This window comes from Triticum urartu, chromosome 4A, assembly GCF_056163025.1.
Source record: "Triticum urartu cultivar PI428250 chromosome 4A, HENAU_Tu73, whole genome shotgun sequence".
NCBI classification, from domain to species: Eukaryota; Viridiplantae; Streptophyta; class Magnoliopsida; order Poales; family Poaceae; genus Triticum; species Triticum urartu.
This window is the reverse complement of record NC_141876.1, coordinates 609,719,718-609,747,691: the sequence shown is the minus strand read 5'-3', so window position 1 is coordinate 609,747,691 and position 27,974 is coordinate 609,719,718. Positions and strand designations below refer to the sequence as shown.

Sequence of the window (27,974 nt, the reverse complement as noted above, 5' to 3'; positions counted from 1 at the left end):
TGGGCATACTGCTTACCACCAACGTCTTACTTTGATTCGGCGGTATTGTTGGATGAAGCGGCCCGGACCGACATTACATGACCGTGTTCATGAGATTGGTTCTACCGACATGCATTGCACATAGGTGGCTGGCGGGTGTCTGTTTCTCCAACTTTAGTTGAATCGAGTTTGACTATGGCCGGTCCTTGTTGAAGGTTAAAACAACACACTTGGCGAAAAATCGTTGTGGTTTTGATGCGTAGGTAAGAACGGTTCTTGCTAGAAGCCCATAGCAGCCACGTAAAACTTGCAACAACAAAGTAGAGGACGTCTAACTTGTTTTTGTAGGGCATGTTGTGATGTGATATGGTCAAGACGTGATGAGATATAAATTGTTGTATGAGATGATCATGTTTTGTAAAAGTTATCGGCAACTGGCAGGAACCTTATGGTTGTCACTTTATTGTATGAAATGCAATCGCCATGTAATTGTTTTACTTTAAGCGGTAGCAATAGTCGGTGAAGCAATAGTTGGCGAGCGACAACGACGCTATGGTGGAGATCAAGGTGTCAAGCCAGTTACAATGGGGATCATGACGGTGCTTTGGAGATGGAGACCAAAGGCACAAGATGATGATGGCCATATCATGTCACATATTTTGATTGCATGTGATGTTTATTTTTTATGCATCTTATTTTGCTTAGTACGGCTGTAGCATTATAAGATGTTCCCTCACTAAATTTCAAGGTACAAGTGTTCTCCCTGAGTATGCACCGTTGCTATAGTTCCCCATGCCAAGACACCACGTGATATGATCGGCTGTGATAAGCTCTACGTTCACATACAAAGGGTGCAAGCCAGTTTTGCATGTGCAGAATACTCGGGTTAAACTTGACGAGCCTACCATATGCATATATGGCCTCGGAACACTGAGACCCAAAGGTCGAACATGAATCATATAGTAGATATGATCAACATAGTGATGTTCACCATTGAAAACTACTCCATCTCACGTGATGATCGTACATGGTTTAGTTGATATGGATCATGTGATCATTTAGATGACTAGAGGGATGTCTATCTAAGTGGGAGTTCTTTAGTAATATGATTAATTGAACTTTAATTTATCATGAACTTAGTACCTGAGAGTTTTTGCATATGTATGTTGTTGTAGATCAATGGCCCGTGCTACTGTTCCCTTGAATTTTAATGTGTTCCTAGAGAAAGCTAAGTTGAAAGATGATGGTAGCAACTACATGAAGGAAATATGCCCTAGAGGCAATAATAAAGTTGTTATTTTATATTTATTTATATCATGATAAATGTTTATTATTCATACTAGAATTGTATTAACCGGAAACTTGATACATGTGTGGATACATAGACAAAACACAGTGTCCCTAGTAAGCCTCTACTAGACTAGCTCGTTAATCAAAGATGGTTAAGTTTCCTAACCATAGACATGTGTTGTCATTTGATGAACGGGATTACATCGTTAGGAGAATGATGTGATCGAAAAGACCCATCTGTTAGCTTAGCATATTGATCGTTCAGTTTTATTGTTATTGCTTTCTTCATGTCATATACATATTCCTTTGACTATGAGATTATGCAACTCCCGGATAACGGAGGAATACCTTGTGTGCTATCAAACATCACAATGTAACTAGGTGATTATAAAGATGCTCTACAGGTATCTCCGAAGGTGTTTGTTGGGTTGGCATAGATCGAGATTAGGATTTGTCACTCCGAGTATCGGAGAGGTATCTCTGGGCCCTCTCGGTAATGCACATCATAATAAGCCTTGCAAGCAATGTGACTAATGAGTTAGTTGCGGGATGATGTATTACGGAATGAGTAAAGTGACTTGCCGGTAACAAGATTGAACTAGGTATGAAGATACCGACGATCGAATCTCGGGCAAGTAACAAACCGATGACAAAGGGAATAACGTATCTAGTCATTACAGTACGACCGATAAATATCTTCATAGAATATGTGGGAACCAATATGAGCATCCAGGTTCCACTGTTGGTTCTTGACTGGAGAGGTGTCTCAGTCATGTCTACATAGTTCTCGAACCCGTAGGGTCCGCATGCTTAACGTTCGATGACAATTTTTTATAATATAAGTTATGTGATTTGGTGACCGAATGTTGTTCAGAGTCCTATATGAGATCACAGACATGACAAGGAGTCTCGAAATGGTTGAGAGGTAAAGATTCATATATTGGACGATGATATTCGGACACCGGAAGTGTTCCGCGGATACCGGGTACATATCGGGTCACCGGAAGGGGTTCCGGGCATCCCCCCGACAATTACATGGGCCAAGAAGGGGATAGACCAGCCCCTAGGGGGCTAATGCGCCCCATGTAGGCAAAAATAAGGAGGAAGGAAAGAGGGGAAGAGAGAAAGGCAGGCGAGCAATTCGGCCTCCCCTTCCTTCTCTCCTCCTTCCTTCCCCCTCCGGATGAATATGGAAGGGGGGAGGCCGGATTGGGAGGCGCCCAAGTAGGATTCCTCTTAATTGGGGCACCCCCTTGGCTGCCTCTCATCCCCTCCAACCTATATATATGAGGGGGGCACCGCTAGAAGACACACCAACAATTGTTAGCCGTGTGCGGTGCCCCCCTCCACCGTTTTCTCCTCCGGTCATATTATCGAAGTGCTTAGGCGAAGCCCTGCGCGGATCATTTCACCATCACCATGCCGTCATGCTGATGAAACTCTCCTCGGCCTCAGCTGGATCTAGAGTTCGAGGGACGTCACCAAGCTGAACGTGTGTAGATCGTGGAGGTGCCGTGCGTTCGGTACTTGATCGGTTGGATCGCGAAGATGTTCGACTACATCAACCGAGTTACTAAACGATTCCGCTTTCGGTCTACGCGGGTACGTGGCCACACTCTACACGCTCGTTGCTATGCTTCTCCTAGATAGATCTTGTGTGATCGTAGGCAAAATTTTGAAATACTACGTTCCCCAACAGTGGCATCCGAGCCAGGTCTATGCGTAGATGATATGCACGAGTAGAACACAAAGAGTTGTGGGTGGTGATCATCATACTGCTTACTGATATGTCTCCAACGTATCTATAATTTTCGATTGTTCCATGTTATTATATCATCTGTTTTGGATGTTTAATGGGCTTAAATATGCACTTTTATATAATTTTTGGGACTAACCTATTAACCGAAGGCCCAGTGCAAATTGTTGTTTTTTGCCTATTTTAGTGTTTCGCAGAAAAGGAATATCAAAGGGAATCCAAACGGAACGAAACCTTCGCAAGGATCTTTCTTGGAACAAACGTCATCTAGGAGACTTGGAGTGGAAGTCAAAGATGCAACGAGGCGGCCACGAGGCAGGAGGGCGTGCCCAGGGGGTAGGCGCACCCCCACCCTCGTGGGCCCCTCGTAGCTCCACCGACCTACTTCTTTCGCCTATATATACTCTTATACCCTGAAAACATCCATGGGAGCCATGAAACCACTTTTCCACTGCCGTAACCTTTTGTACCCGTGAGATCCCATCTTGGGGCTTTTCCGACGATCTGCTAAAGGGGGATTCAATCACGGAGGGCTTCTACATCAACACCATAGCCTCTCTGATGATGTGTGAGTAGTTTACCATAGACCTTCGGGTCCATAGTTCTTAGCTAGATGGCTTCTTCTCTCTCTTTAGTTCTCAATACAAAGTTCTCCTCGATGTTCTTGGAGATCTATTCGATGTAATACTTTTTGCAGTGTGTTTGTCGAGATCCGATGAATTGTGGGTTTATGATCAAGATTATCTATGATCAATATTTGGTTCTTCTCTGAATTCTTATATGTTGGATTTGATATCTTTGCAAGTCTCTTCGAATTATCGGTTTAGTTTGTCCTACTAGATTGATCTTTCTTGCAATGGGAGAAGTGCTTAGCTTTGGGTTCAATCTTGCAGTGTCCTTTCCCAGTTACAGCAGGGGCAGCATGGCACATATTGTATTGTTGCCATCGAGGATAAAAAGATGGGGTTTATATCATATTGCTGAGTTTATCCCTCTACATCATGTCATCTTGCCTAAAGCGTTACTCTGTTCTTATGAACTTAATACTCTAGATGCATGTTGGATAGCGGTCGATGTGTGGAGTAATAGTAGTAGATGCAGAATCATTTCGGTCTACTTGACACAGACGTGATGCCTATGTTCATGATCATGCCTAGATATTCTCATAACTATGCGCTTTTCTATCAATTTCTCGGCAGTAATTTGTTCACCCACCGTAATATATGCTATCATGAGAGAAGCCACTAGTGAAACCTATGGCCCCCGGGTCTATTTTACATCATATTAGTTTCCCGTCAGCTTGCCAATTTCTGTTGCCGTTTATTTTGCAATCTTTACTTTCCAATCTATACAACGAAAATACCAAAAATATTTATCTTATTATCTCTATCAGATCTCACTTTTGCAAGTGGCCATTTAATGGATTGACAACCCCTTTATCACGTTGGTTGCATGGTTCTTGATTGTTTGTGCAGGTACTAGGTGATTTGTGTGTAGTCTCCTACTGGATTGATACCTTGGTTCTCAAAAACTAAGGGAAATACTTACGCTACATTGCTGCATCACCCTTTCCTCTTCAAGGGAAAACCAACGCATGCTCAAGAGGTAGCACTTACCACCAATGTCTTATTTTGATTCGGCGGTATTGTTGGATGAAATGGCCCAGACCAACCTTACATCACCATGTTCATTAGACCGGCTCCACCGACATACATGCAACTAGTTTTGCATAAAGATGGCTGGCGGGTGTCTGTTTCTCCAACTTTAGTTGAATCGAATTTGACTGCCGCCGGTCCTTGTTGAAGGTTAAAACAACAAACTTGATAAATCACCGTTGTGGTTCTGATGCGTAGGTAAGAACGGTTCTTACTAGATGCCCGTAGCAGCCGCGTAAAACTTGCAACGACAAAGTAGAGGACGTATAACTTGTTTTTGCATGGCATGTTGTGATGTGATATGGTCAAGACATGATGTGATATACGTTATTGTATGAGATGATCATGTTTTGTAAAAGTTGTAGGCAACTGGCAGGAGCCTTATGGTTGTCGCTTTATTGTATGAAATGCAAACACCATGTAATTGCTTTACTTTATAACTATGTGTTAGCGATAGTTGTAGAAGCAATAGTTGGCAAGACGACAATGACGCTACGGTGGAGATCAAGGTGTCAAGCTGGTGACGATGGAAATCATGACGCTGCTTTGGAGATGGAGATCAAAGGCACAAGATGATGATGGCCATATCATGTCACATATTTTGATTGCATGTGATGTTTATATTTTATGCATCTTATTTTTCTTAGTATCGCGGTAGTATTATAAGATGATCCCTCACTAAAATTTCAAGGTATAAGTATTCTCCCTGAGTATGCACCGTTGAATCAGTTCAGCATGCCGAGACACCACGTGATGATCGGGTGTGATAAGCTCTACGTTCACATACAACGGGTGCAAGACAGTTTTGCACATGCGGAATACTTGGGTTAAACTTGACGAGCCTAACATGTACAGACATGGCCTCGGAACACTTGAGACCGAAAGGTCGAACGTGAATCATATAGTAGATATGATCAACATAGAGATGTTCACCATTGAAGACTACTCCATCTCACGTGATGATCGAACATGGTTTAGTCGATTTGGATCACGTATCATTTAGATGACTTGAGGGATGTCTAAGTGGGATTTCTTAAGTAATATGATTAATTGAACTTAATTTATCATGAACATAGTCTTGATAGTATTTGCAAATCATGTTGTAGATCAATAGCTCGCGTTGTAGCTCTCCTATGTTTTTTGATATGTTCCTAGAGAAAACTAAGTTGAAAGATGATAGTAGCAATGATGCGGACTGGGTCCGTGATCTGAGGATTACCCTCATTCCTGCACATAAGAATTATGTCCTTGATGCACCGCTAGGTGACAGACCTATTGCAGGAGCAGATGCAGACGTTGTGAGCGTTTGGCAAGCTCGATATGATGACTACTTGATAGTTTAGTGTGCCATGCTTTACGACTTAGAACCGGGGCTGCAAAATGTTTTGAACACCACGGAGCATATGGGATGTTCCAAGAGCTGAAATTGGTATTTCAGACTCATGCCCGTGTCGAGAGGTATGAGACCTCTGACAAGTAATTTGCCTACAAGATGGAGGAGAATGGCTCAGCTAGTGAGCATGTGCTCAGAATGTCTGGGTACTACAATCGCTTGAATCAAGTGGGAGTTAATCTTCCAGATAAGATAGTGATTGACAGAGTTCTCTAGTCACTATCACCAAGCTAGTAGGACTTCGTGATGAACTATAATATGCAAGGGATAATGAAAATGATTCCCGAGCTCTTCGCGATGCTGAAATCAACAAAGGTAGAAATCAAGAAAGAGCATCAAGTGTTGATGGTTAACAAGACCACTAGTTTCAAGGAAAAGAGCAAGGAATAGAAAGGGAACTACAAGAAGAATGGCAAGTAAGTTGCCGCTCCCATGATAAAGCCCAAAACTAGACCTAAGCCTGAAACTGAGTGCTTCTACTACAAACGGAATGGTCACTAGAAGCGGAACTACCCCAAATACTTGGCAGATAAGAAGGATGGCAAAGTGAACAAAGGTATATTTGATATACATGTTATTGATGTGTACTTTACTAGTGTTCATAGTAACCCTTGGGTATTTGATACCGTTTTAGTTGCTAAGATTAGTCTCGAAACGACAACAACGGACGCGCGAGATAACGGGAGCAGCTGAGCCCGGGCTCCAAATCGCCGCTCTCCTTTACAACTCATTATTTCAATATGATAGCGGCGTGAGGACCTCCTGTCCCCTGGTTGATGTCATTGACCACTCCCTGGCAATCCGATGCCACCACAATATTCTAAATGCCGAGGTCTCCTGCCAGTGCAAGAGACTCCCCGCAAGCGAAAGTTTCCAAGATCATCGGATCCTTAACCCCTTGAAATGCGATAGTTTCCAAAATCACCGGATCCTTAACCCCTTGAAACATCACTGCAGATGACCTACATTTCCATGTCTATTGCATGCAACCACTCCATCGGCATTTTATTTTTTAACAAATTTTGTGAAATTTTTTTTGAACAAATTTTGTGGCGGAGGAAGCCACCTCTTTTTTTTGAACATGTCATGACTCAGGAGTCCTCCATAGCTTTTCGACCAAAAGAAATTTCGAAAAAAAACTTTTTCCGTGAAAAAACGCGTTTTTTTTTCTTTCACGAGAATCACGGTTTTGCTTTCGCGAGAGTCACGCCGTGCCTATCGAAAACGGAAAAAAATGCATTTTTTGTCTTTTGTCTTTTCGCGAGAGTCACGGTTTTGTTTCCGCGAGAGGCACGGTTGTGCTTTCGCGAGAGTCACGGTCGTGCCTCTCGAAAACGGAAAAAAAATGCGTTTTCTGTTCTTTTTCCTTTCGCGAGAGTCACGGTTTTGCTTCTGCGAGAGGCACGGCTGTGCTTTCGCGAGAATCACAGCCGTGCCTCTCAGAAACGAAAAAAATGCGTTTTCTGTTTTTTTTTCTTTCGCGAGAGTCATGATTTTGCTTCCGCGAGAGGCACGGGTGTGCTTTCGCGAGAGTCACGGCCGTGCCTCCTCGGAAACGAAAAAACACGTTTTCTCTTTTTTTTCCGCGGGAGTCACGGTTTTGCTTCCGCAAGAGGTATGGTTGTGATTTCGTAAGACGCACGGACGTGCCTCTTTCGGAAAGGAAAAAAACCCGTGCTCCCGGTTCGGTTTTTCCGTTCGTTTTTTTGTGAAAAAAAGTTCGTCAAAACCTATCAACCTGGTATCTAGTTTTGAAGATCTCGATGCGAGAAATCCAACGGTGAAAACGGTTTGAGATTTGGACGCACGGTTTAAGAGATAAAATATTTTGAATAAACGGATTTACGAAAAAGGGAAACCCCAGGTTGCGACAAGTGGCGCGCTGCATGTGCGCCACTTGTCGCAACCTAAGGAGTTGGAGCGAATTGTTTTTTGCTTTTTGTGGTCAATCCTTTGCTATGTGGCTCGTACATTATTAAACATGTACGTATGTATGTGACCCACATTTCAGAATGATTAAATATGTACTCCCTTCGTTTTTAAATATAAGTTGTTTTAGACATTTTAAATGGATTACGACATACAAATGTATGTAGACTTATTTTAGAGTATAGATTCACTCATTTTGCTTCGTATATAGTCACTTGTTTGAATCTCTAAAAAGACTTACATTTAAGAATGGAGAGAGTACGTATGTATTAGTATAAATTAGACCATGTATATATGTGACCTACATTTCATATTAATCGGGCAGCCCATCGAGTAACCCATAGGCGTAAACCTATGCCCATACCCTACCCACAACTAACCGGGTTATTCCGCGTTCATGGGTGTACATAAAGACCCATACCCTAGCCATTCGGGTCGGATGCCATGGGCATGCGTACCCATGGGTCGAATTGCCGGGTTGACTTAGGAGTACATAGATGAACTGAAACAGACACAATTAGAACTGTTGAAGCCCACCCAATGTCCCAATCCCATCCAGGTCCAGCCCACGCGCACGTAACAGGCCGACAGCCCTCAAGGCCTCGACTGCTCCTTCTCCTGCACCTATAAAAAAAGCTGCTCTCCTGCAGTCCTGCAGCTGCAGTTTCTCAACAACAAAAAATGCTCCCCTGCTATATTTCTCAAGAAAGAAAAAACTGCTCTGCATCTGCAGCCGACGGGGGCGGCGGCGGACGCCGGACGGCACCTGCAGGCTGCCCGCCAAGTGGTGGCGGCAGCGCGGCAAGCAAGCAAGCAGCCTACGCCGGCGGCCGGTCCCAGGACCTCTAGGCGACGGCCGTATTCCTCCTCTGTCGTCGCCACTTCCAAGTTGCAAGGTATCCCGTATTCCCCTTGCATCCAGCAATTTTGGTATGTTCCTAGTGCTCGGTTGGATCTCATCCATCTTATATGACTATGTCCTCTTCTTTGACACCCTAGTAGGTCTAAAAAGAATTCCGTCTAGTTTGGATGCTTTGTCAATTTGGTGGATGATGACTAGGGTAGCTGATGGATTAGATCAGTGTAAATCCAGGAACTACTGCTCATTTGTGTCTGGTAGAATATTGAGTCTGTAATACAAAAAGATTAGTCATAGATTGGTGGTGGTTGGCCACCTCAAGTTAATGGGAGAGGAAAGGGGATAAGTGGTCTTGTCTTTTCCTTGTATTATTTGATAAAATTCATAACGAAAATGTTTGATGAAATTCTAGAAGGAATCTGATTTTTTTTAAACTATTATCGATATATTGCCGCAATGATACTTTGCTACTGTTATCGATATATGGTCATTGAGTCATTGATGTTGCTAGCTTACTGCACATTTGTTGTCCTATATATTATATAGGCTTCGTCGGTATGGGGAACCTAGCTGAGAGCATCGCATGTGGCGTGGCGGCGTCGGGTGTCCTCTCGGCCTCCGCCATCCGCACCACGGTCCACCGCCACCCTGAGCGCTGCGCCGCCTTCGCCTCCCTTGGCGCCACCATCCTCGCCTCCAACGCCCAGGTCAGTCTATTCCCCCCATCTGATTGAGACCCTGCCTCCATATGCTCGAAGCAGCGAAGTATCTCTGTCCATCACGTGTTCAAGCTTGACAAACACTCCGTTTTTTTCTCTTCTCGTCGTAGGTTGTCGAGGACAGTGATGTGATCGTCATCTCTATCAAGCCTCAGATTGGTAAGCGTACTAGGTAGTATTGTTAGCCCCTGAAGGCAATCAATCACTGATGCATCTCGCAAACTTTTGTTCTCGAGATAGTATTTGCTAGTCCATGAAAGCAACCACTGATGCCCCAGATTTATAATAACTCTGGCTTTTGTTTTGCGCGCTTATGAATTACCCACATATGAAATTGCAGTGAAGAAGGTTCTGGTTGAGCTCAAGCCCTTGCTGTCTGAAGAAAAGCTTCTGGTGTCCATTACTGCTGCTATTAAAAATGAAAGATTTACAGGTTGGCCAGTGTATTCAGGGTTTACTGAACTTCTGAAACTTTAATTTTGGTAAAATTACCCTCCATCAAAATTGTATAAGTTGAGCGATGCACCATTTTCTCTCCATAAGAATAAGACCGACACTTAAGCCGCAGTATGTCAACATACATCACCATTTCCATTTTCATTCTTTCTCTTTTAATTACAGGATCAGTTATCTCAACAACTGAGTGTTGAGCGATGCACCATTATCTCCCCATAATAAGAATAAGACTGACACTTAAGTTATAGTATCCCAGCACCAGAGACTTTGTTTTTGCTTTTAATTCCAGGATTGGTCTGGTCAGCGCCAAATTATTAGAGTAATGCCAACCACTCCCTCGGCCACATATGTTGACTTGCAATCTATCAACTACACACATATGTAATTTCAATATTGTTAACTAATCGCTCTTATGAAGCTATCACTTGAGTAGAATTATGTGCTGATCTCTCTCTTTAGTGATACTTTAAAGAAATGTGAACTCTTCTTTGTTCGCGTAACGAGTCTAAGTACATGCTAGGCAGTATGTCCCATGGATTCACTCCATTGTTATTTTTAATGACTGATTCTAACACGACCTTTCATTCTATTTTCATTCCTCTTTTATTTTTAGTGTCTAATGAAATACCAATGTTTACCTAATTGAAATGCCAAGGATTTTGCTTTAAAATCTCCAAGTATCGGTCTGCTTTGTCGATTCATTATTATCTATGATTGTAATTTTTAATTTGTAACGGTCTTACACGCAACACATTATCTACTTGTAATATTTTACCAGTGAGGTTTTGAATATTTTTTATCATTGGTAGAAATTCTGTAATGCTAGTAGATTTGCTAAATGGAGATAGTATTACTATGCACTTCCTTCCTGCTTTTCACACAATTGGAATTGTATCTTTCTTGCTGATGTTGTTGCATTTATTTAGTGATGTGCCTCCTAACTGGAGATCATTTGCAGTGGCATGGAAAAGGGGGTTTCCTCTCTGGCCGCCTAAAAAGCATGTTGCTTGGGCAGACGTCTGCTCGGCCTTAGATCCGTCTCCTCGATGAGTACGCCGTGCCCATGGTGATTCTCAAAAGAAAGGATTCCTCGGCGGACAGGACATGTGAATGCTTTTGATTTCTAACTTTAGAGGCGAGCGGCGGTAGGCGCGCCGCTTGCCTCATCTTTGGTAAGACAGACTTGGCTAGGGCCTTCCACTACTCATTGTCGTCGGAGATGTCAACGATCTCCGTGCCGGGCTCCGGGTAGATGGTCACTTGCTGCAACTCTGGCTCCTCCTCCTCTAGATTGGCGAACATTTCGTTGATCTCCATTTGTCGCTGGCGGAGGAAGCATTGGTTGGCCTCCACCTCCACCTCTGATTGGATGGAGTCAAGGATAGCTTGTTGCTCCGCTTTGGACACCTCGAGCATACCGAAGCCCACAGCCGGATCTGCCTCCTCCTCCTCCTCCGACCCTGCATCTGCCGTGGCCGCGTCCACTTCGTCCACCTCCTCCTCCGGCTTCGGCGAGTCCGAAGTTAGGCCTGCAATGTTCTGAGCTTCGCGCCTAGCTCGGATCTGCTCAAGGAACTGGAGCCAGCGTTCCCGCGTGAGCATAGCATAGGTCGTGACCCGGCGACGGGGCATGGCTAGTGGAATGTGAAGGCGAACGACAAGGGGAATGTGGCAGCGGCAAATGGGAAGGGAGAGAATGTGGACGGGGTAGGGTTTGAGTGCGGGCGTCTAGCTTAAATAGCTGGACTAGAGCCCTCGGGCAGCGCGTTGGAGCTGCACCATCAAGAATTGGAGTGGACGCCGCCTGAACTGATGGTTTTCGGAGTGTTTCCGCATCGGCCCGAGCTGTCAATCCGACATTTAGGGCTGGTATGAGGAGCCTGTCTGAGTCGGGTTTTTTTTACCAGATCATCCGTCCATTCATTTAAGGCCAGTTTGAGACGCCGGGACGTAGATGCTCTAACCTAAATGATGTGAAAGCAAAACAGGTTAGCCCAAAAGGAGAAACTGCAGTCGCATGCAGCTGCTCCTGGTGGAAAAATTAAACGCCAGCCCTTGCCGCTGCCATCCTCGAAACAACACATTTTCCTTCTTCATTGGCCCTAACATATCTAAGGTGCGCAACTATAGTCTGGTAAATATGACTTATTAAAATGAACGCTCAAGGTTGCAGCGTGACAGGAACACCAGAATGAAAGCTAGCCCTAAAGTCTCAAGGGACCACATAACCAAAGACTGTCTATAGCATCTCTATCTATTCCCATAGCATCAAATTGTTTTGCATCGTCTGCGAAACATCTAAATTTGGGGTATACAATAGATAAAGCGGCGCAGATTACGACACCGATGGTTCTGGCTCTTTCCTCGTCCTCCCCTTGTTTACAACCTTTGTAGCCAGCACGGTATTAGGCTCCTTTGTGTACATGATACAGTCGTCGAGAGTGTAGATCCTGAGAGCGAGCACGGATACAGTTGAGGTCTTCATGGCTACTGTGAAGAAGGACCAGTACCACCAATCATTCTTCAGGAACTCGGATTTTATCATATTCTCCAACACACTGGTCGCCAGTACCATCTGGAAGAGGCATAGAATAGATACGATTAATCAGTGGAATGAATAATAACAGCGCTCTCAAGCATTCAGTTTGTATGAAGACGATATTAGAGAGTTCTTCTGCGCAAAAAAAAAGATATTAGAGAGTTCTTAATGGACTAGATAATCAACAGAAAAATACTGTAATAAACACTACTGTGCTAGATAGATATATATTTTCTGTGGCACGTACGAATGTGAATAAATATAATAGCATGCTTCACAAAAGCACGCCATGAACGCCTTCTCATTTGTTGAGACTTCACAAAAGCTTCCTCAGGCAACGCTGCATCTATATCAAGCAAATTTATCTTTTGCTGATTTTAGGATATGAGAGTTTCTACCTATAACAGACCTACTACTTGTTGGACAATTTTGACCAAAATTTGACCGCTCCTGCCCATCCAGTCCTCGATCACCGCTAGCGGAGGCCGCCGAACCCGCATGCCAGGGCGGCTGGGCAGCGGTGGTGGCGGAGGCTGGCGCATAAGCAGATCCAAGACGTGGACGCAGGATTCGTGAAACCCACATTCGCAGGCGTAGCAAATAATGGTGGCCCTCGACAGCTCGGGGAGGGCGCAAGACACACATGGGTTCTTCCCCCACCCCACTACTCCCGGGTGCTTTATTGACGGGGGCACCTCCACCGACGAACCATGTTAGAGAGCGACGGGGGCCACCATTATTTACGACGGGTGCAATTACGGGCATAGAGATGGGAAGGGGGGGGGGGGGGGGGCGAGGAGGAGATTAGAGATCGAGCAAGGTAAAGGAGAAGCTCACGAGCGAAGTGGGGCTATAAGGGGAGGGATTCCTCCGGGGAGAAGCAATGGAGAAGAAACTGACGGGGCGGACGGAACACGTGGAGGAGGAGCCAGGGACGCTTAGGTGGAGATGGGCTGTCAGTGAGTGGTGCGGTGACGCAAGCTCTTTCGCCGCGGAGCAGGGCGCGGTGCTCTACCGTCAGTTGGTGTTGCTTGCGTCTACCGTCGGTTCTACACAGAGACAAAACACGTTCAGTGTAATACTGGTAACATATGCAAAAGCAGCTTTCAATTAATGTGTGCTTTGCTGTAATACAAGATATACACCGAAATCATTCATTAATTTCTACATTAATTGGCATCCATCTTATAGTATATAGAAAAATATTGTATTAATTCTATGCTTTGATAGAATACAAGAGGGATATTGAAATTGTTCATTAATGTCTTCTTACTATACGAAATATATAGAAATCATTTATTAACATATATGTATCTTGGAAAATCTTGTATTAATTGTGTGCTTTGCTGGAATACGAGATATATATTGAAAATTCGTCATTAATGTCTTCTTATTAGAAATATATATAATGCGTTTATTAAAATCTATCTTATTTAAAAAAATGTATTTTTATTAATTTTTGATTTTCTAGAATAAAAGAAATATACTAAAAATCATTCATTAATATCTTCTTATAAGAAATATATGGAAATGATTTATTAGTATCTATCTTATATAGAGAAAATGTTTTGTCAATAATCATTTATTAATATCGATAATCTTATATGATAACATTTATAAATATCTATTTACATATAAGAAGATGCTATATCAATTTATTTTTGTTATAAACATGTTATTGTCATTGTGTCTAATAGTTTCTTATTTTTTGACGATCAGATTTTAATAGTTACTGGTAAATAAATATCTAAAAGGAATACAAGAACAACATAATCATTTTACTATGGAGGTTTCTCTAAATAAACAATGTAAACACTTCAATTTGATCACATTTGCATGTTTAATAAACTTCAGAATAACTATTCCTATAACTGTTTTTTTATTCACGACTCTAGTTAGAGCACATCTAAATTGAAAATATCTAATCAGAACCAAATATGGAGGAAGAATGTATCTTAAATATAACACAAATATTTTCTTTTACAAATAAATTCTTGAGGATGAGGATTGATGTCATGGTACACTAGGTGTTTTCACCATGCCTGGCCAAACGGGCCGGCCCGGCATGGCCCGGCCCATCGTAATCGTGTCTGGCCCGGCATGGCCTGCCAGGGCACGATTACTATACGGTTCGTACCGTGCCGGCCCGCGTGCTGCACCCCAGGCCCAGGCACGGGCCGGCATGTTGGCCCGTTTAGCACGGTGGGCCGCATATTTTCAGCCTGTTATTTGACGCATTGAGCGTTTTTTAGCCTATTTATACATGTTGGACCATATATAGATGTATAAAAAAATTTTAAAAACACAATCGGGTCGTGCCGTGCCGTGCCGGCCTGCATGCCTAGCCTCTAGGCCCAGGCATGGCCCAGGGCATGCCGCATGCCGGGCCTAGCCCGTTTAGCCCGTGCCGTGCCTGGCCCAAGGCGGGTCGTGCCGGCGTGCTCACGGGCCGGCCTGAAAAAACCGATGAATAAACTTGTTCTTGTAACTAGCGCAGTTTAGTAGTGTTTTAATAAACTTATGTTAGTAGTACCAAAATAGTAAATATAAAAAATATCAACTACATACATTTCTTCAAATGATGAACACATTTTGATGTGATCAAATTTGTAGTTCTAATGATTTTCTCAAGTAATGATTGATACAATTGTGTCTTTCTATTTGCGACATGAATTAGAGTGTATCAAAGCTATAAATAAGAAATATATTATGGCGTGGAGATTTCCTGAAAACAATTTTGTGAAAATAAGGATTGATATCAACATACTTTGGTATTGTACATTTTGGCATTCGTTGGGTTTGTTTATTGGTTTACACAACGCCAAAAGAGGTTCAGTGCACATGTAATCGTAATTGTGAATATTTTACTTGTGGATTTCACTAAGCATACCCATTTTTTGTTCATAAATGAGAACTGAATATATAAGGTACTTTTAAGGGATTTTCATATTCCTGCCCTTAGCTGGTGCTCACCAACGATTTTGCCCCTACTTTCAACGGGTGCACAGTTTGCTCCTAAACAACATGACATATTGGGTCACAGTGAAACATCTTTGCCAAGATGGAAATTAAACTTAAGGGTCATTTGTATAACCAAATACAATTGTTTAGGGGTAAGACTGAGCATAGTTCAAAATATAAACTATTCAAATTTGTAAACTACCGGCACTAATAGAAAGTTTGTAATTTTTTGTACCTAAAGCAAAAATATTCACAAATAAACTCTAAATACAGCAAAAAACAACTCAAAAATAAATGAAACAAAAATAAATAAAGCAAAAAAAATAAGAAAATAAAAAGGCCCGCCTACTGCGCCACAGCGGCCTGCATACGACTAGAAACCCAACATGTTGTTGGGCCAGGATGCAGCCCCGCAAAGACCGAGTAGGCCCACAGGGTAGCACAGGACATTTAGGCCCAGTAGGCCTGCTTTGGAGAGGAGCTCGAGAGAGCTACCACACTGAGGCTTATAAACCAGTGCGGACGCCCCTCGGTTAGCGAGGTGGGACTAAACATGACGCACCGCACCTGCGTCAGCGCACCCCCTTTAGTACCGGGTGGTGGGTCAAACCGGTACTAAAGGGGGGGGGGGTCTTTAGTACCGGTTGTAGCCACCACCCGGTACTAAAGGGGGTGCGCTTCCCGCCGCTTCGCCTGGCCAAAACAGACCATTAGTACCGATTGGTGGCTCCAACCGGTACTAAAGGTAGGTTCTATATAAGAAAACACTTAAAAAATCAGTTTCTCATCTCTCCCTCTGCTTCTTTCTTCTCTGCCCCATCGCCGCCGCCCCTCGTCGCCGCCCCCGTCGCCGTCCGTCGCCATCCCTGTCGTCGTCCCCGTCGCCGTCCTTTGCCGTCCCCGTCCCCGTCCCCGTCGTCCCCGTCGCCGCGCCCCACCCCGTCCTCCCGTCGTCCCCGCCCGGCCCCTCCCCGTCCCCATCGTTGCCGCCCCATCCCCATCCCCGTTGTCACCGCCCGTCTCCGTCCCCGTCGCCGCCCCCCGTCGCCACGCCTCGCCGGTGAGCTCCTGCCCCGGCCGCCATGTACACACACACATTGTTATAGAAATGTTAGCAATTTTTCTGTCTTTTAGTTATAGAAATATTAGAAATGTTATAAATTTTTCTGGTTTTTAGTTATAGAAATGTTAGTTTTAGATATGGTCAATGTTTTTTAGTTTATTATATTTTTAGTTATAAAATTTAGATTTGCATATATGAAATCACAATCCATCATTTAAAAAATGTTACTTTACTTTTGCGGCATATAGCATTTGTTGTCGACGATGCCCGGCCCGCATCCTCGCCGTCGACCAGTTCGCGACGACGTCCTGCTTCAGAGGACCCATGTCCGGGACTGAGCTCCGGCGGGCTGGCACTAGGAGGTGCTACCTTTAGGGGCGCGACGCTTGGTGAGGAACCCGGCCCCAGGTCCCGTCATCGACCCTGATCTCCTTTGGTGGCGTTCACGTGGGCCACTTTCGGTGCGGAGGGAGCCGGCCCCGCCGGAGGTGGTACGTCGCCGTGTCAGGGAGGAGGACGAGCACGTCCATCGCTACATGGCTGCTATGGACGTCAGGTTCTCCAATACCTGGCAGGTTCTTTCGGTAGATCACTCGAGCTATGATCCAGTGATGGTTCCTTCACTTTGGTTGTCCACCGCCCAAGCCTCAGGAACCGCGAGTGTCCTAGATTACTCTCTAGTATTCGATCTTTATTAGCTAGCTAGCTAGCTAGTGATGTATTCGATATATAATATTTGATATGATTTATTCGAGATTATATATATTATTCGAGACGATGTATTCGAGATTATATCTATTATTCGAGACGACGTATTCGAGATTATATTTGATGATGCTTATTATGTACTATGATTGATTCAGTTTTTCCTTATTAATTGATTGCATCCATGCATTGTAATTTGAATATATTTCTTTTGGACTAGTTAAATAAAAGCTATGGCAGACAATAACGGCAGAGAGGGAGAAGAGGCCCTGTTCAATATCATACACAATCCTCGCGGGCCAGATGATGATCAGAATGAAGAAGATTATGACGGCTCCGAATATCTAAACAACACCGGGGAGGGTGATATGATATTCGATCGCGACGACCGAATTGATGAAGTCATGAACTATGAACATGACGAAGAAAATGTTGATCTTGAAACAACAAAGACCGGCGAGGTATATTTATATAAGCAGGCATCTGGTGATCATCACATGTTTTAAATGACTTGAAGATATATTAACGAATCGATCTTTCTTTTTTCAGGATCGAGCAAATCTTCAAGCAGCAGGACAGTACGAGGCCCATGAGGCATGGTTCACAAGCATCAACTGATTCATAATCAAGTGATTCCAAAAGCCCATCAGCATGGAGTTTCTTCATGCGCTTTACACCAATATGACCTAAATGGTAGTGCCACAAATAAGTTGCACCATCATTATTAACTTTGCATCTTTTGGTTTCAATATTATGATTATGTGTATCACTACGATCGAGATCCAACGAACTATTTTCATTGGGTGTGTAACCATATAAGGTTTTATTCATGTAAACAGAACAACAATTTATTCTCTTACTTAAATGAATAACCGTATTACAATAAACATGATCAAATCATATTCATGCTTAACACAAACACCAAATAACACTTATTTAGATTCAACACTAATCCCAAAAGTATAGGGAGTGTGCGATGATGATCATATCAATCTTGGAACCACTTCCAACACACATCGTCACTTCACCCTTAACTAGTCTTTGTTTATTCTGCAACTCCCGTTTCGAGTTACTAATCTTAGCAACTGAACTAGTATCAAATACTGAGTGGTTGCTATAAACACTAGTAAAGTACACATCAATAACATGTATATCAAATATACTTATGTTCACTTTGCCATCCTTCTTATCTGCCAATCACTTGGGGTAGTTCCGCTTCCAGTGACCAGTCCCTTTGCAGTAGAAACACTTAGTCTCAGGATTAGGACCAGACTTGGGCTTCTTCACTTGAGCAGCAACTTGCTTGTTGTTCTTCTTGAAGTTCCCCTTCTTCCCTCTGCCCTTTTCTTGAAACTAGTGGTCTTGTCTACCATCAACACTTGATGTTTTTCTCGATTTCTACCTTCGTCAATTTCCGCATTACGAAGAGCTTGGGAATCGTTTCCGTTATCCCTTGCATATCATAGTTCATCACGAAGTTCTACTAACTTGGTGATGGTGACTAGAGAATTCTGTCAATCACTATCTTATCTGGAAGATTAACTCCCACTTGATTCAAGCGATTGTAGTACTCAGACAATCTGAGCATATGCTCACTAGTTGACCGATTCTCCTCCATCTTTTAGCTATAGAACTTGTTGGAGACTTCATATCTCCCAACTCGGGTATTTGCTTGAAATATTAACTTCAACTCCTGGAACATCTCATATGCTCCATGACGCTCAAAACGTCTTTGAAGTCCCGATTCTAAGCCATTAAGCATGGTGCACTAAACTATCAAGTAGTCATCATATTGAGCTAGCCAAACGTTCATAACGTCTGCATCTGCTCCTGCAATAGGTCCGTCACCTAGCGGTGCATCAAGGACATAATTCTTCTGTGCAGCAATGAGGATAAACCTCAGATCACGGATCCAATCCGCATCATTGCTACTAACATCTTTCAACACAATTTTCTCTTGGAACATATCAAAATAAACACAGGGAAACAACAACGCGAGCTATTGATCTACAACATAATTTGCAAAATACTACCAGGACTAAGTTCATGATAAATTTAAGTTCAATTAATCATATTACTTAAGAACTCCCACTTAGATAGACATCCCTCTAATCCTCTAAGTGATTACGTGATCCAAATCAACTAAACCATGTCCGATCATCACGTGAGATGGAGTAGTTTCATTGGTGAACATCACTATGTTGATCATATCTACTATATGATTCACGCTCGACCTTTCGGTCTCCGTGTTCCGAGGCCATATCTGTATATGCTTGGCTCGTCAAGTATAACCTGAGTATTCCGCGTGTGCAACTGTTTTGCACCCGTTGTATTTGAACGTAGAGCCTATCACACCCGATCATCACGTGGTGTCTCAGCACGAAGAACTTTCGCAACGGTGCATACTTAGGGAGAACACTTCTTGATAATTAGTGAGAGATCATCTTATAATGCTACCGTCAATCAAAGCAAGATAAGATGCATAAAAGATAAACATCACATGCAATCAATATAAGTGATATGATATGGCCACCATCATCTTGTGCTTGTGATCTCCATCTTCGAAGCACCGTCATGATCACCATCGTCACCGGCGCGACACCTTGATCTCCATCGTAGCATCGTTGTCGTCTCGCCAATCTTATGCTTCCACGACTATCGCTACCGCTTAGTGATAAAGTAAAGCATTACAGCGCGATTGCATTGCATACAATAAAGCGACAACCATATGGCTCCTACCAGTTGCCGATAACTCGGTTACAAAACATGATCATCTCATACAATAAATTTTAGCATCATGTCTTGACCATATCACATCACAACATGCCCTGCAAAAACAAGTTAGACGTCCTCTACTTTGTTGTTGCAAGTTTTTACGTGACTGCTACGGGCTTAAGCAAGAACCAATCTTACCTACGCATTAAAACCACAACGATAGTTTGTCAAGTTGGTGCTGTTTTAACCTTCGCAAGGACCGGGCGTAGCCACACTCGATTCAACTAAAGTTGGAGAAACTGTCACCCGCAAGCCACATATGTGCAAAGCACGTCGGGAGAACCGGTCTCGCGTAAGCGTACGCGTAATGTCGGTCCGGGCCGCTTCGTCCAACAATACCGCCGAACCAAAGTATGACATGCTGGTAAGCAGTATGACTTATATCGCCCACAACTTACTTGTGTTCTACTCGTGCATATAACATCAACATATAAAACCTAGGCCCGGATGCCACTGTTGAGTTTCGTAGTAATTTCAAAAAAATTCCTACGCACACGCAAGATCATGGTGATGCATAGCAACGAGGGGAGAGTGTGATCTACGTACCTTGTAGATCGACAACGGAAGCGTTTGGTTGATGTAGTCGTACGTCTCCACGGCCCGACCGATCAAGCACCAAAACTACGGCACCTCCGAGTTCTAGCACACGTTCAGCTCGATGACGATCCCCGGACTCCGATCCAGCAAAGTGTCGGGGAAGAGTTCCGTCAGCACGATGGCGTGGTGACGATCTTGATGTACTACTGCCGCAGGGCTTCGCCTAAGCACCGCTACAATATTATCGAGGACTATGGTGGCTGGGGCGCCGCACACGGCTAAGAGAAAGATCACGTGGATCAACTTGTGTTCATGGGGTGCCCCTTGCCTCAGTATATAAAGGATGGAGGAGGAGGAGGCCGGCCAAGGCAATAGGTGCGGCCAGGATGTGGAGTCCTACTAGGACTCCAAGTCCTAGTAGGAGTCCACCAAGAGGGGGGGAAGGGAGAAGGAAGTGGAGGAGAAGGAGAGGTGGCCGGCCCCCTTTTCCCTAGTCCAATTCGGACTAGAGGGGAGGGGGGGCGCAGCAGCCCCTTGTCCCTTTCTCCTCTTCCCACTAAAGCCCATCAAGGCCCATTGCTTCTCCCGTAACTACCCGATACTCCGAAAAATACCCGAATCACTCGGAACCTTTCCGATGTCCGAATATAGTCGTCCAATATATCAATCTTTACGTCTCGACCATTTCGAGACTCCTCGTCACGTCCCTGATCTCATCCGAGACTCCGAACTCCTTCGGTACATCAAAACTCATAATATAACTGTCATCGAAACCTTAAGCGTGCGGACCCTACGGGTTCGAGAACAATGTAGACATGACCGAGACACGTCTCCGGTCAATAACCAATAGCAGGACCTGGATGCCCATATTGGCTCCTACATATTCTACGAAGATCTTTATCGGTCAGACCGCATAACAACATACATTGGTAGAAAAAGGGCCTATAGTCCCGGTTCGTAAGGGCCTTTAGTCCCGGTTCCGGAACCGGGACTAAAGTGTCGGTACTAATACCTCCCCCCCTTTAGTCCCGGTTCAATCCAGAACCGGGACTAAAGGCCCTCCACGTGGGCAGTGCGCAGAGCCCAGTCAGGAGACCCTTTGGTCCCGGTTGGTGGCACCAACCGGGACCAATAGGCATCCACGCGTCAGCACTTCTGTGGCTGGGGTTTTTGTTTTTTTGAAAGGGGGGGGGGTTTGGGGGTTTTGGGGGGTTAATTTAGGTGTTTCATATATTGTGTTAGCTAGTTATAATTAATAGAGAGAAGTGTCCTCTGTTATGTCCGTGCTTGGTCGATGCTACGTACTATACATACGTAGATAGAGAGGACTAGACACGCTAGCTAGCTAGTAAGCAAACGAAGGAAACAGAAGATCGTCATGAACATATATGCATATATACAGAGGGAAGTGATATCGACCACCTCTCCTTCTCCGAGAGATTGGTCGAACAACAAGTTCTCGTATATCTATCTGACACTACCGGCTACATATATACAATAATTATCTCTTACAAATATAATCATACGGACTCAGGGTCCACATAGAATTCTCCGTCTTCAGGGATCACGTGGTCAAGAAAGAATGCTGCCAATTCCTCTTGAATTGCTCGCATGCGAGCTGGTGCTAGGAGTTCATCCCGCTTCCGAAACATCTAATTTGAAGAAGGGGGTCAATACATATATATATATATATAAATGAATGAAACTCAACACAAATGATGGTAATAAAATAAAATTGTGAATGTTGTTATTTACGTACTTCATATTGTTCGTTAGAGTACCTGCCCCGCTCACAGGTCATGTGGCGGATGGACTCGCAGATGTAGTATCCACAGAAATCATTCCCTTGTTCCTGCCACAACCACTTTACAAGAAATAGAGGTCAATCAAACTGATAAGCAAGAATGCTAAATGGTCTTGATGAAACTAGCGCTTGAATCACTAGGAGATGCGCGGAACATGCTACTATAGTACTTACTTTCGGGTGTCTAAATTCCAGCTCCTTCGGCAGTCCCGGAACTGTTTTGGTGAATTTTCTCCAAACCCTGCCGGACAAAGAAAACAATTACTTGATATCAGGAAATGAACAAAGTTGCTGATATGGTGGATAATGATCGATTTAACTTACTTCTTGAGGATTTCAGTCATGTCCGCATACTCCTTGGGATCTTTTCGTTTAGAGTCCAAGACGGTTACTACTCCCTGCTCAAGCTTAATCTCTAGGAGAATATAGTGGAAACTGCACACACATGCATAACTCATGAATTACATTACTATAACCTTGACTAATATATAAGGGAAACCGAATACGCACAAGACAGTAACACTCACCTGAAGTTGTAAGGAAAGAGTATTATATCTTTGTTTTGATTTATTACGAACGATCGTAGCAAGTTGGCCTCGGTAGCTGCGGCATGAAGTTTAACCTGAGTTGCATCTATGAGATATGTGTTAATGAACCCAATATCACCGACTTGTCTTTTCTTCAATTCGGCGATCTTCAATCTGCATAATATAGTGAGGATGATTATAAATACATGCAATGAAAGAGCTAAGCTATATAGAGAAACTTAATGACAAAAGTAGTACTACTTACAGACAGTAGCAGGCGACTGTTGTTTTGTCAAGGGCCAATTGATTGAAAAACTAATAGAACTCCTCAAATGGAACAGGCAACAGATCAATTCCAACGAGGTCATGCTCCTTTTTAACTTTCACATACAAAGTACTCCTCCCCCAGAGTCTCTGCAGATTTTCAAGTACCAATCATGCAATCTTCGCATCATCGTTGATAGAGATCTTTCATCTTTGATGAGAGGCTTCCCGTACTCGTATCTTTGTATTTGCACCTCCATGGGTTCATAATGTACTTCGTCGGGCAGGTAATCTGCAAGATTGCTATAACCGGGCACCATCCTCGGATCATTATCGACGTTGTGGCTAGGCACCTTGAGCGGGGGGCACGATTGCTTCGCTTGTTCGCCGAGCTGGGCAATTTGTTTCCTAGCTCGTCGTTCTTTCAGCCTTTGATCACTGACAGTACTTCCCGACCGCTCCGCTTCGGCAAATTCCTTTCCAATAATGCGGTCATAGTTTCCTTTCGGCGGATCAGACTTCGGTGGTTTTGTCAGGGCAGCCAGAGTGCGCTTCACTTTCACCCGATCTACCTTCTCCTCCGGAGGTGGATGTTTCTTTGCTTTCACCCCTTCAAAGAAGTTCCTCACTTCTTCTCGCACGATCTCGGCATTCTCCTTCAGGGTCCTCTCATATGGTAACTTCTCTGGAGTCTTCAGAGAAGGACCGAATCTGTATGTCCTCCCGCCTCTGGTTGTACTGCTAGACGCCGACCGAGCAGACGGAGCGGTTGTCTTCTTTACTTGCTTAAGCGGCGGAGGAGATGGACTACGACGCGCTGGAGCAGCTGGAGCGGTGGCAGGTCTCTTCCGCCCTTGCTGACGAGGCGGAGAAGGAGGAGGCTGGCTGCTCGGGCGCGTCGGCGCAGGCAGAGAAGGAGGCGGAGTGCCGCCACGCGCCGGAGAAGGAGCCGGCCGAGGGCCCTGATCGTCACTCGCCGGAGGAGGAGGCGGTGGAGGCGGAGTGCCCTGACTCACCGGAGGAGGAGGAGGAGGCGGTGGCGTCCAGTTCGGAAGGTTGATGAGCTCCTTCCGCCATAGGCATGGAGTCTTCAGAGCAGACCCCAGCCGAGTCTCCCCTTCACCGGTAGGGTGGTCAAGCTGGAGGTCCTCAAATCCCTCCGTTATCTCATCCACCATCACCCTAGCATATCCTTCTGGAATCGGCCGGCAGTTAAAAGTTGCACCGGGTTCAGTAGGATAAACAGAGCCAACAGCTGCCTTGACCTTCAAATTCATCCATTGCGTCATAAGGTGGGAATTTTGAGACTCCGTTATAGCATCCACGGGATAGCTGGCAGGAGCCGTCAAGGCATGCTCCAGCTGAAGCAGCTCGGTGGAAGCCACGCTGCTTCTGCGCTGAGATGGCGGGGTAGCTTCGGGGGAGGCTTCGGCAGTACGTTTGCTGCGATTTGCTTCTCGTTCCTCTATCGCGTCTACCCTTGCTTGCAGCGCCTGTATTTGGGTCTGCTGCACTTTTTTCCTCCTCTCATGGGATTTGTAACCGCCTGCGTCCGGAAACCCAACCTTCCACGGAATGGAGCCTGGCGTGCCTCGTGTCCGTCCAGGGTGCTCAGGATTCCCGAGGGCCATTGTGAGCTCGTCGTTCTCTCTATCTGGAAAGAACGTCCCTTCCTACGCTGCTTCGATATACTGCTTAAGCTTACTGACTGGTATGTCCATTTGATCATTCGTCCAAATGCACTTCCCTGTTACAGGGTCCAGTGTTCCGCCAGCCCCGAAGAACCAAGTCCGACAACGGTCTGGCCAGTTAATTGTCTCTGGTTCGATCCCTTTATGAACCAGATCATTCTCAGTCTTGGACCACTTAGGCCGGGCTACGAGGTAGCCACCTGACCCCGTGCGATGGTGAAGCTTCTTCTTCGCAGCATTTTGCTTGTTTGTCGCCGACATCTTCTTACTCTTTTCTGATGTCTTGTGGGCCACAAATGCGGGCCAGTGATCTCCGATCTTCTCATATCTGCCCTTGAATTCTGGTGTCTCATTATTTTCGACAAACTTATTCAGCTCTTTCTTCCACCTCCTGAATAGTTCTGCCATCCTCTTCAGAGCAAAAGACTTGATTAATTTCTCTTTAACTGGGTTCTCTGGATTATCCTCAGGCGGTAGGGTGAAATTTGACTTCAGCTCAGTCCAAAGATCATTTTTCTGCATATCATTGACATAAGACACCTCAGGGTCTTCTGTAGCCGGCTTAAACCATTGCTGGATGCTTATCGGGATCTTGTCCCTAACCAGAACCCCGCACTGAGCAACAAATGCGCTCTTTATCCGGAGGGGTTCAATAGGTTGGCCGTTGGGCGCGATTGCTATGATCTCAAACTTTTCATCCGAGCTCAACTTTTTCTTCGGGCCTCGTCTCTTTACCGAAGTTGTGCTCGATTCGAAGGGCTAGAAAAAAGAACAAAGACTTAATTAATATGTGTACATACCAAAACAATGAATGCATCAATCAGCTAGTCAGCATAGGCTTAACTAATATATATACTTGGCCGGACTCGGTTCGGTCACCGGAGCCGTCATCACGGTCTCCTTCTTGCACCGGCATTGGGTCACCGGAGCCGTCCTCATGTTCTTCTTCTTGCACCGGCATTAGGTCACCGTAGCCAGCTTGTTCACCCTCTCCTTCCAGACCATCGGTTTCGTTGAGAAACAACGAGATGGCATCACTTCCTTCTGCGATTATGTCCCTCAACAACGCTTCTTTTGTTGCTTCGTCTAGGGCGGTGTCCATAGTTTCTACAAATATTTACAACATGGCAATTATTATTCAAACATGACAGATGGATATATTAGTGCCAAACGTAGAACTAGCTACCTAATCATAGTAAGCTATCGGGAGGGGGTATATATCGACAACGACGACACTACATCTATGTCCCTCGACGACCCTCGTTCCCGATAAAAAAAAGAGGAAGAAGAAGAAAAATAAGAGGAGAAGAAAGAATAGAGGAGAAGATCTCCTCTATTCTTTCTTCTCCTCTTTTTTTTCTTCTTCCTCTTCTTTTTTTATCCTCTTCTTCCTCTCATGTTCGATAGGATCGCCGAGGGGTCGGGAGGTTGCCTAGTGTCAAGGGATTCAACAAAACCATGTCTTCATCATTAGGCGAAAGTAACATGTGCATGATGGTACGAAGCTCTTCAAAGTTGTTCTGGAACGGAGTCCCAGATAGGATAATTCGCTTTTTGGTACAAAGTTCAGCAAGAGCCTTCCGAATATCGCTATTTGGAAGGCCTTTGCTGAATTCGTACCAAAAGGCGGATTAGTCTATCCGGGACTCCATTCCAGAATAACTTTGCAGAACTTCGTACCAACATGCCCTGGTTACTTCTGGCTAATGATGAAGGCATGGATTTCTTCAATACTTTGACACTAGGAAACCTCTCTCTACTTCCGGCTAATAATAATAAGAAGAAGAAGAATAAGAAGAAAAGAAGAAAAAAAAAGAGGAGAAGAAGAAAGGAATAGTGGAGAAAAGAGAAAATAGAATATATTCTATTTTCTCTTCTTCTCCACTATTCCTTTCTTCTTCTCCTCTTCTTTTTCTTCTTTTTTCTTCTTCTTATTTATTTCTCCTCTTCTTTTCGGTAGAGGAAACCCTAAATAGCTAGCAAGTATCGTGGGTGTGAGATACATGTGGCCTTCGGTGTCGGACACTACATCCACGTCCCACAAGTGACGTGGGCGTCGAAGCCCGCGCCACTTGTGGGATGTGGGTATAGTGTCCGACACTGACGGTACATCTATCTCACACCGACGATACTTTCTATTTAGGGTTTCTCCTCTAGCGCTCCTCGACCTCTCGACGACCCTTGTTCCCGATAAAATAAAGAGGAAGAAGAAGAAGAAAAAAAAGAGAAGAAAGAATAGAGGAGAAGACTTCCTCTTCTTCCTCTCCTCTTCTTCTCCCTCTTCTTCCCCTTCTTCCTCGCCTCTCTCATGAATGTCCGGCGTTCTCGACCCCCCCCCACGTGTCGAAGAAAAAAAAGAAGAAAAAAAAGAGGAGAAGAAGAAAGGAATAGCGGAGAAAAGAGAAAATAGAATATATATATTCTATTTTTCTCTTCTTCTCCTCTATTCCTTTCTTCTTCTCCTCTTCTTTTTCTTCTTTTTTCTTCTTCTTATTTATTTCTCCTCGTCTTCCTCTCCCCTCTCGGCGACCCTAGACCCCCTCTCGACCCTCGACCCCTAGGCGACCGTCGACCCCTCTCTTTTTTTCTTCCTCTTCTTTTTTATCCTCTTCTTCCTCTACCGCTCGGCAACCCTCGACGACCCTCGTTCCCGATAAAAAAAAGAGGAAGAAGAAGAAAAAAAAGAGGAGAAGATAGAATAGAGGAGATCTTCTCCTCTATTCTTTCTTCTGCTCTTTTTTCTTTTCTTATTCCTCTTCTTTTTTTATCCTCTTCCTCCTCTCATGTTCAACGACCCTCGACCCCTCGGCGACCCTAGACCCCCTCTCGACCCCCTCTTCTTCTTCCCCTTCTTCCCCGCCTCTCTCATGAATGTCCGACGTCCCCCCTCCCCCCCCCCTCATCATCATCTATCATCCCCCCTCTCATGTTCGAACTTTTCTGAACATATATAGCCACACATACACATAGCCACATACACATACATAGCCACACATACATATAGAACTTTTCTGAACATTCATATAAACTTTTTTGAACATTCATATACACATACATAACCACACATATATA

The 27,974-nt window shown here is 44.4% G+C and overlaps 2 protein-coding genes across 5 annotated transcripts; one reads left to right on the top strand and one right to left on the bottom strand.

Moving 5' to 3' along the window:
- Positions 1 to 8,668: 8,668 nt before the first annotated feature.
- On the top strand, positions 8,669 to 11,245 carry LOC147977306 (pyrroline-5-carboxylate reductase-like). The gene is made up of 5 exons (XM_087519270.1): positions 8,669 to 8,898; positions 9,408 to 9,568; positions 9,691 to 9,739; positions 9,921 to 10,013; positions 10,995 to 11,245. The coding sequence occupies exons 2-5, from the start codon at positions 9,419 to 9,421 to the stop codon at positions 11,084 to 11,086; spliced, it is 384 nt and encodes a 127-aa protein (XP_087375396.1). The 5' UTR covers positions 8,669 to 8,898; positions 9,408 to 9,418; the 3' UTR covers positions 11,087 to 11,245.
- LOC147977305 (uncharacterized) lies at positions 11,237 to 13,824 on the bottom strand. Of its 4 annotated transcripts, none has more exons than XM_087519269.1 (2): positions 13,413 to 13,824; positions 11,237 to 12,611 (listed from the first exon to the last, which is right to left on the bottom strand). In XM_087519269.1, the coding sequence occupies exon 2, from the start codon at positions 11,666 to 11,668 to the stop codon at positions 11,237 to 11,239; it is 432 nt and encodes a 143-aa protein (XP_087375395.1). In that variant the 5' UTR covers positions 11,669 to 12,611; positions 13,413 to 13,824. The 4 variants fall into 4 exon arrangements, with proteins under 4 accessions (XP_087375395.1, XP_087375392.1, XP_087375394.1 ...); XM_087519266.1 differs by lacking the exon at positions 13,413 to 13,824 and adding an exon at positions 12,823 to 13,360; XM_087519268.1 differs by lacking the exon at positions 13,413 to 13,824 and adding an exon at positions 12,974 to 13,360.
- Positions 13,825 to 27,974: the final 14,150 nt, after the last annotated feature.

Excerpts from the sequence above, each read along its gene's own strand:
- LOC147977306 (XM_087519270.1), top strand. The coding sequence starts at position 9,419 with ATGGGGAACCTAGCTGAGAGCATCGCATGTGGCGTGGCGGCGTCGGGT. Across the intron at positions 9,569-9,690 it reads TCCTCGCCTCCAACGCCCAG|GTTGTCGAGGACAGTGATGT; the intron begins GTCAGTCTATTC and ends TTCTCGTCGTAG. Across the intron at positions 10,014-10,994 it reads TAAAAATGAAAGATTTACAG|TGGCATGGAAAAGGGGGTTT; the intron begins GTTGGCCAGTGT and ends GATCATTTGCAG.
- LOC147977305 (XM_087519269.1), bottom strand. The coding sequence starts at position 11,668 with ATGCCCCGTCGCCGGGTCACGACCTATGCTATGCTCACGCGGGAACGC.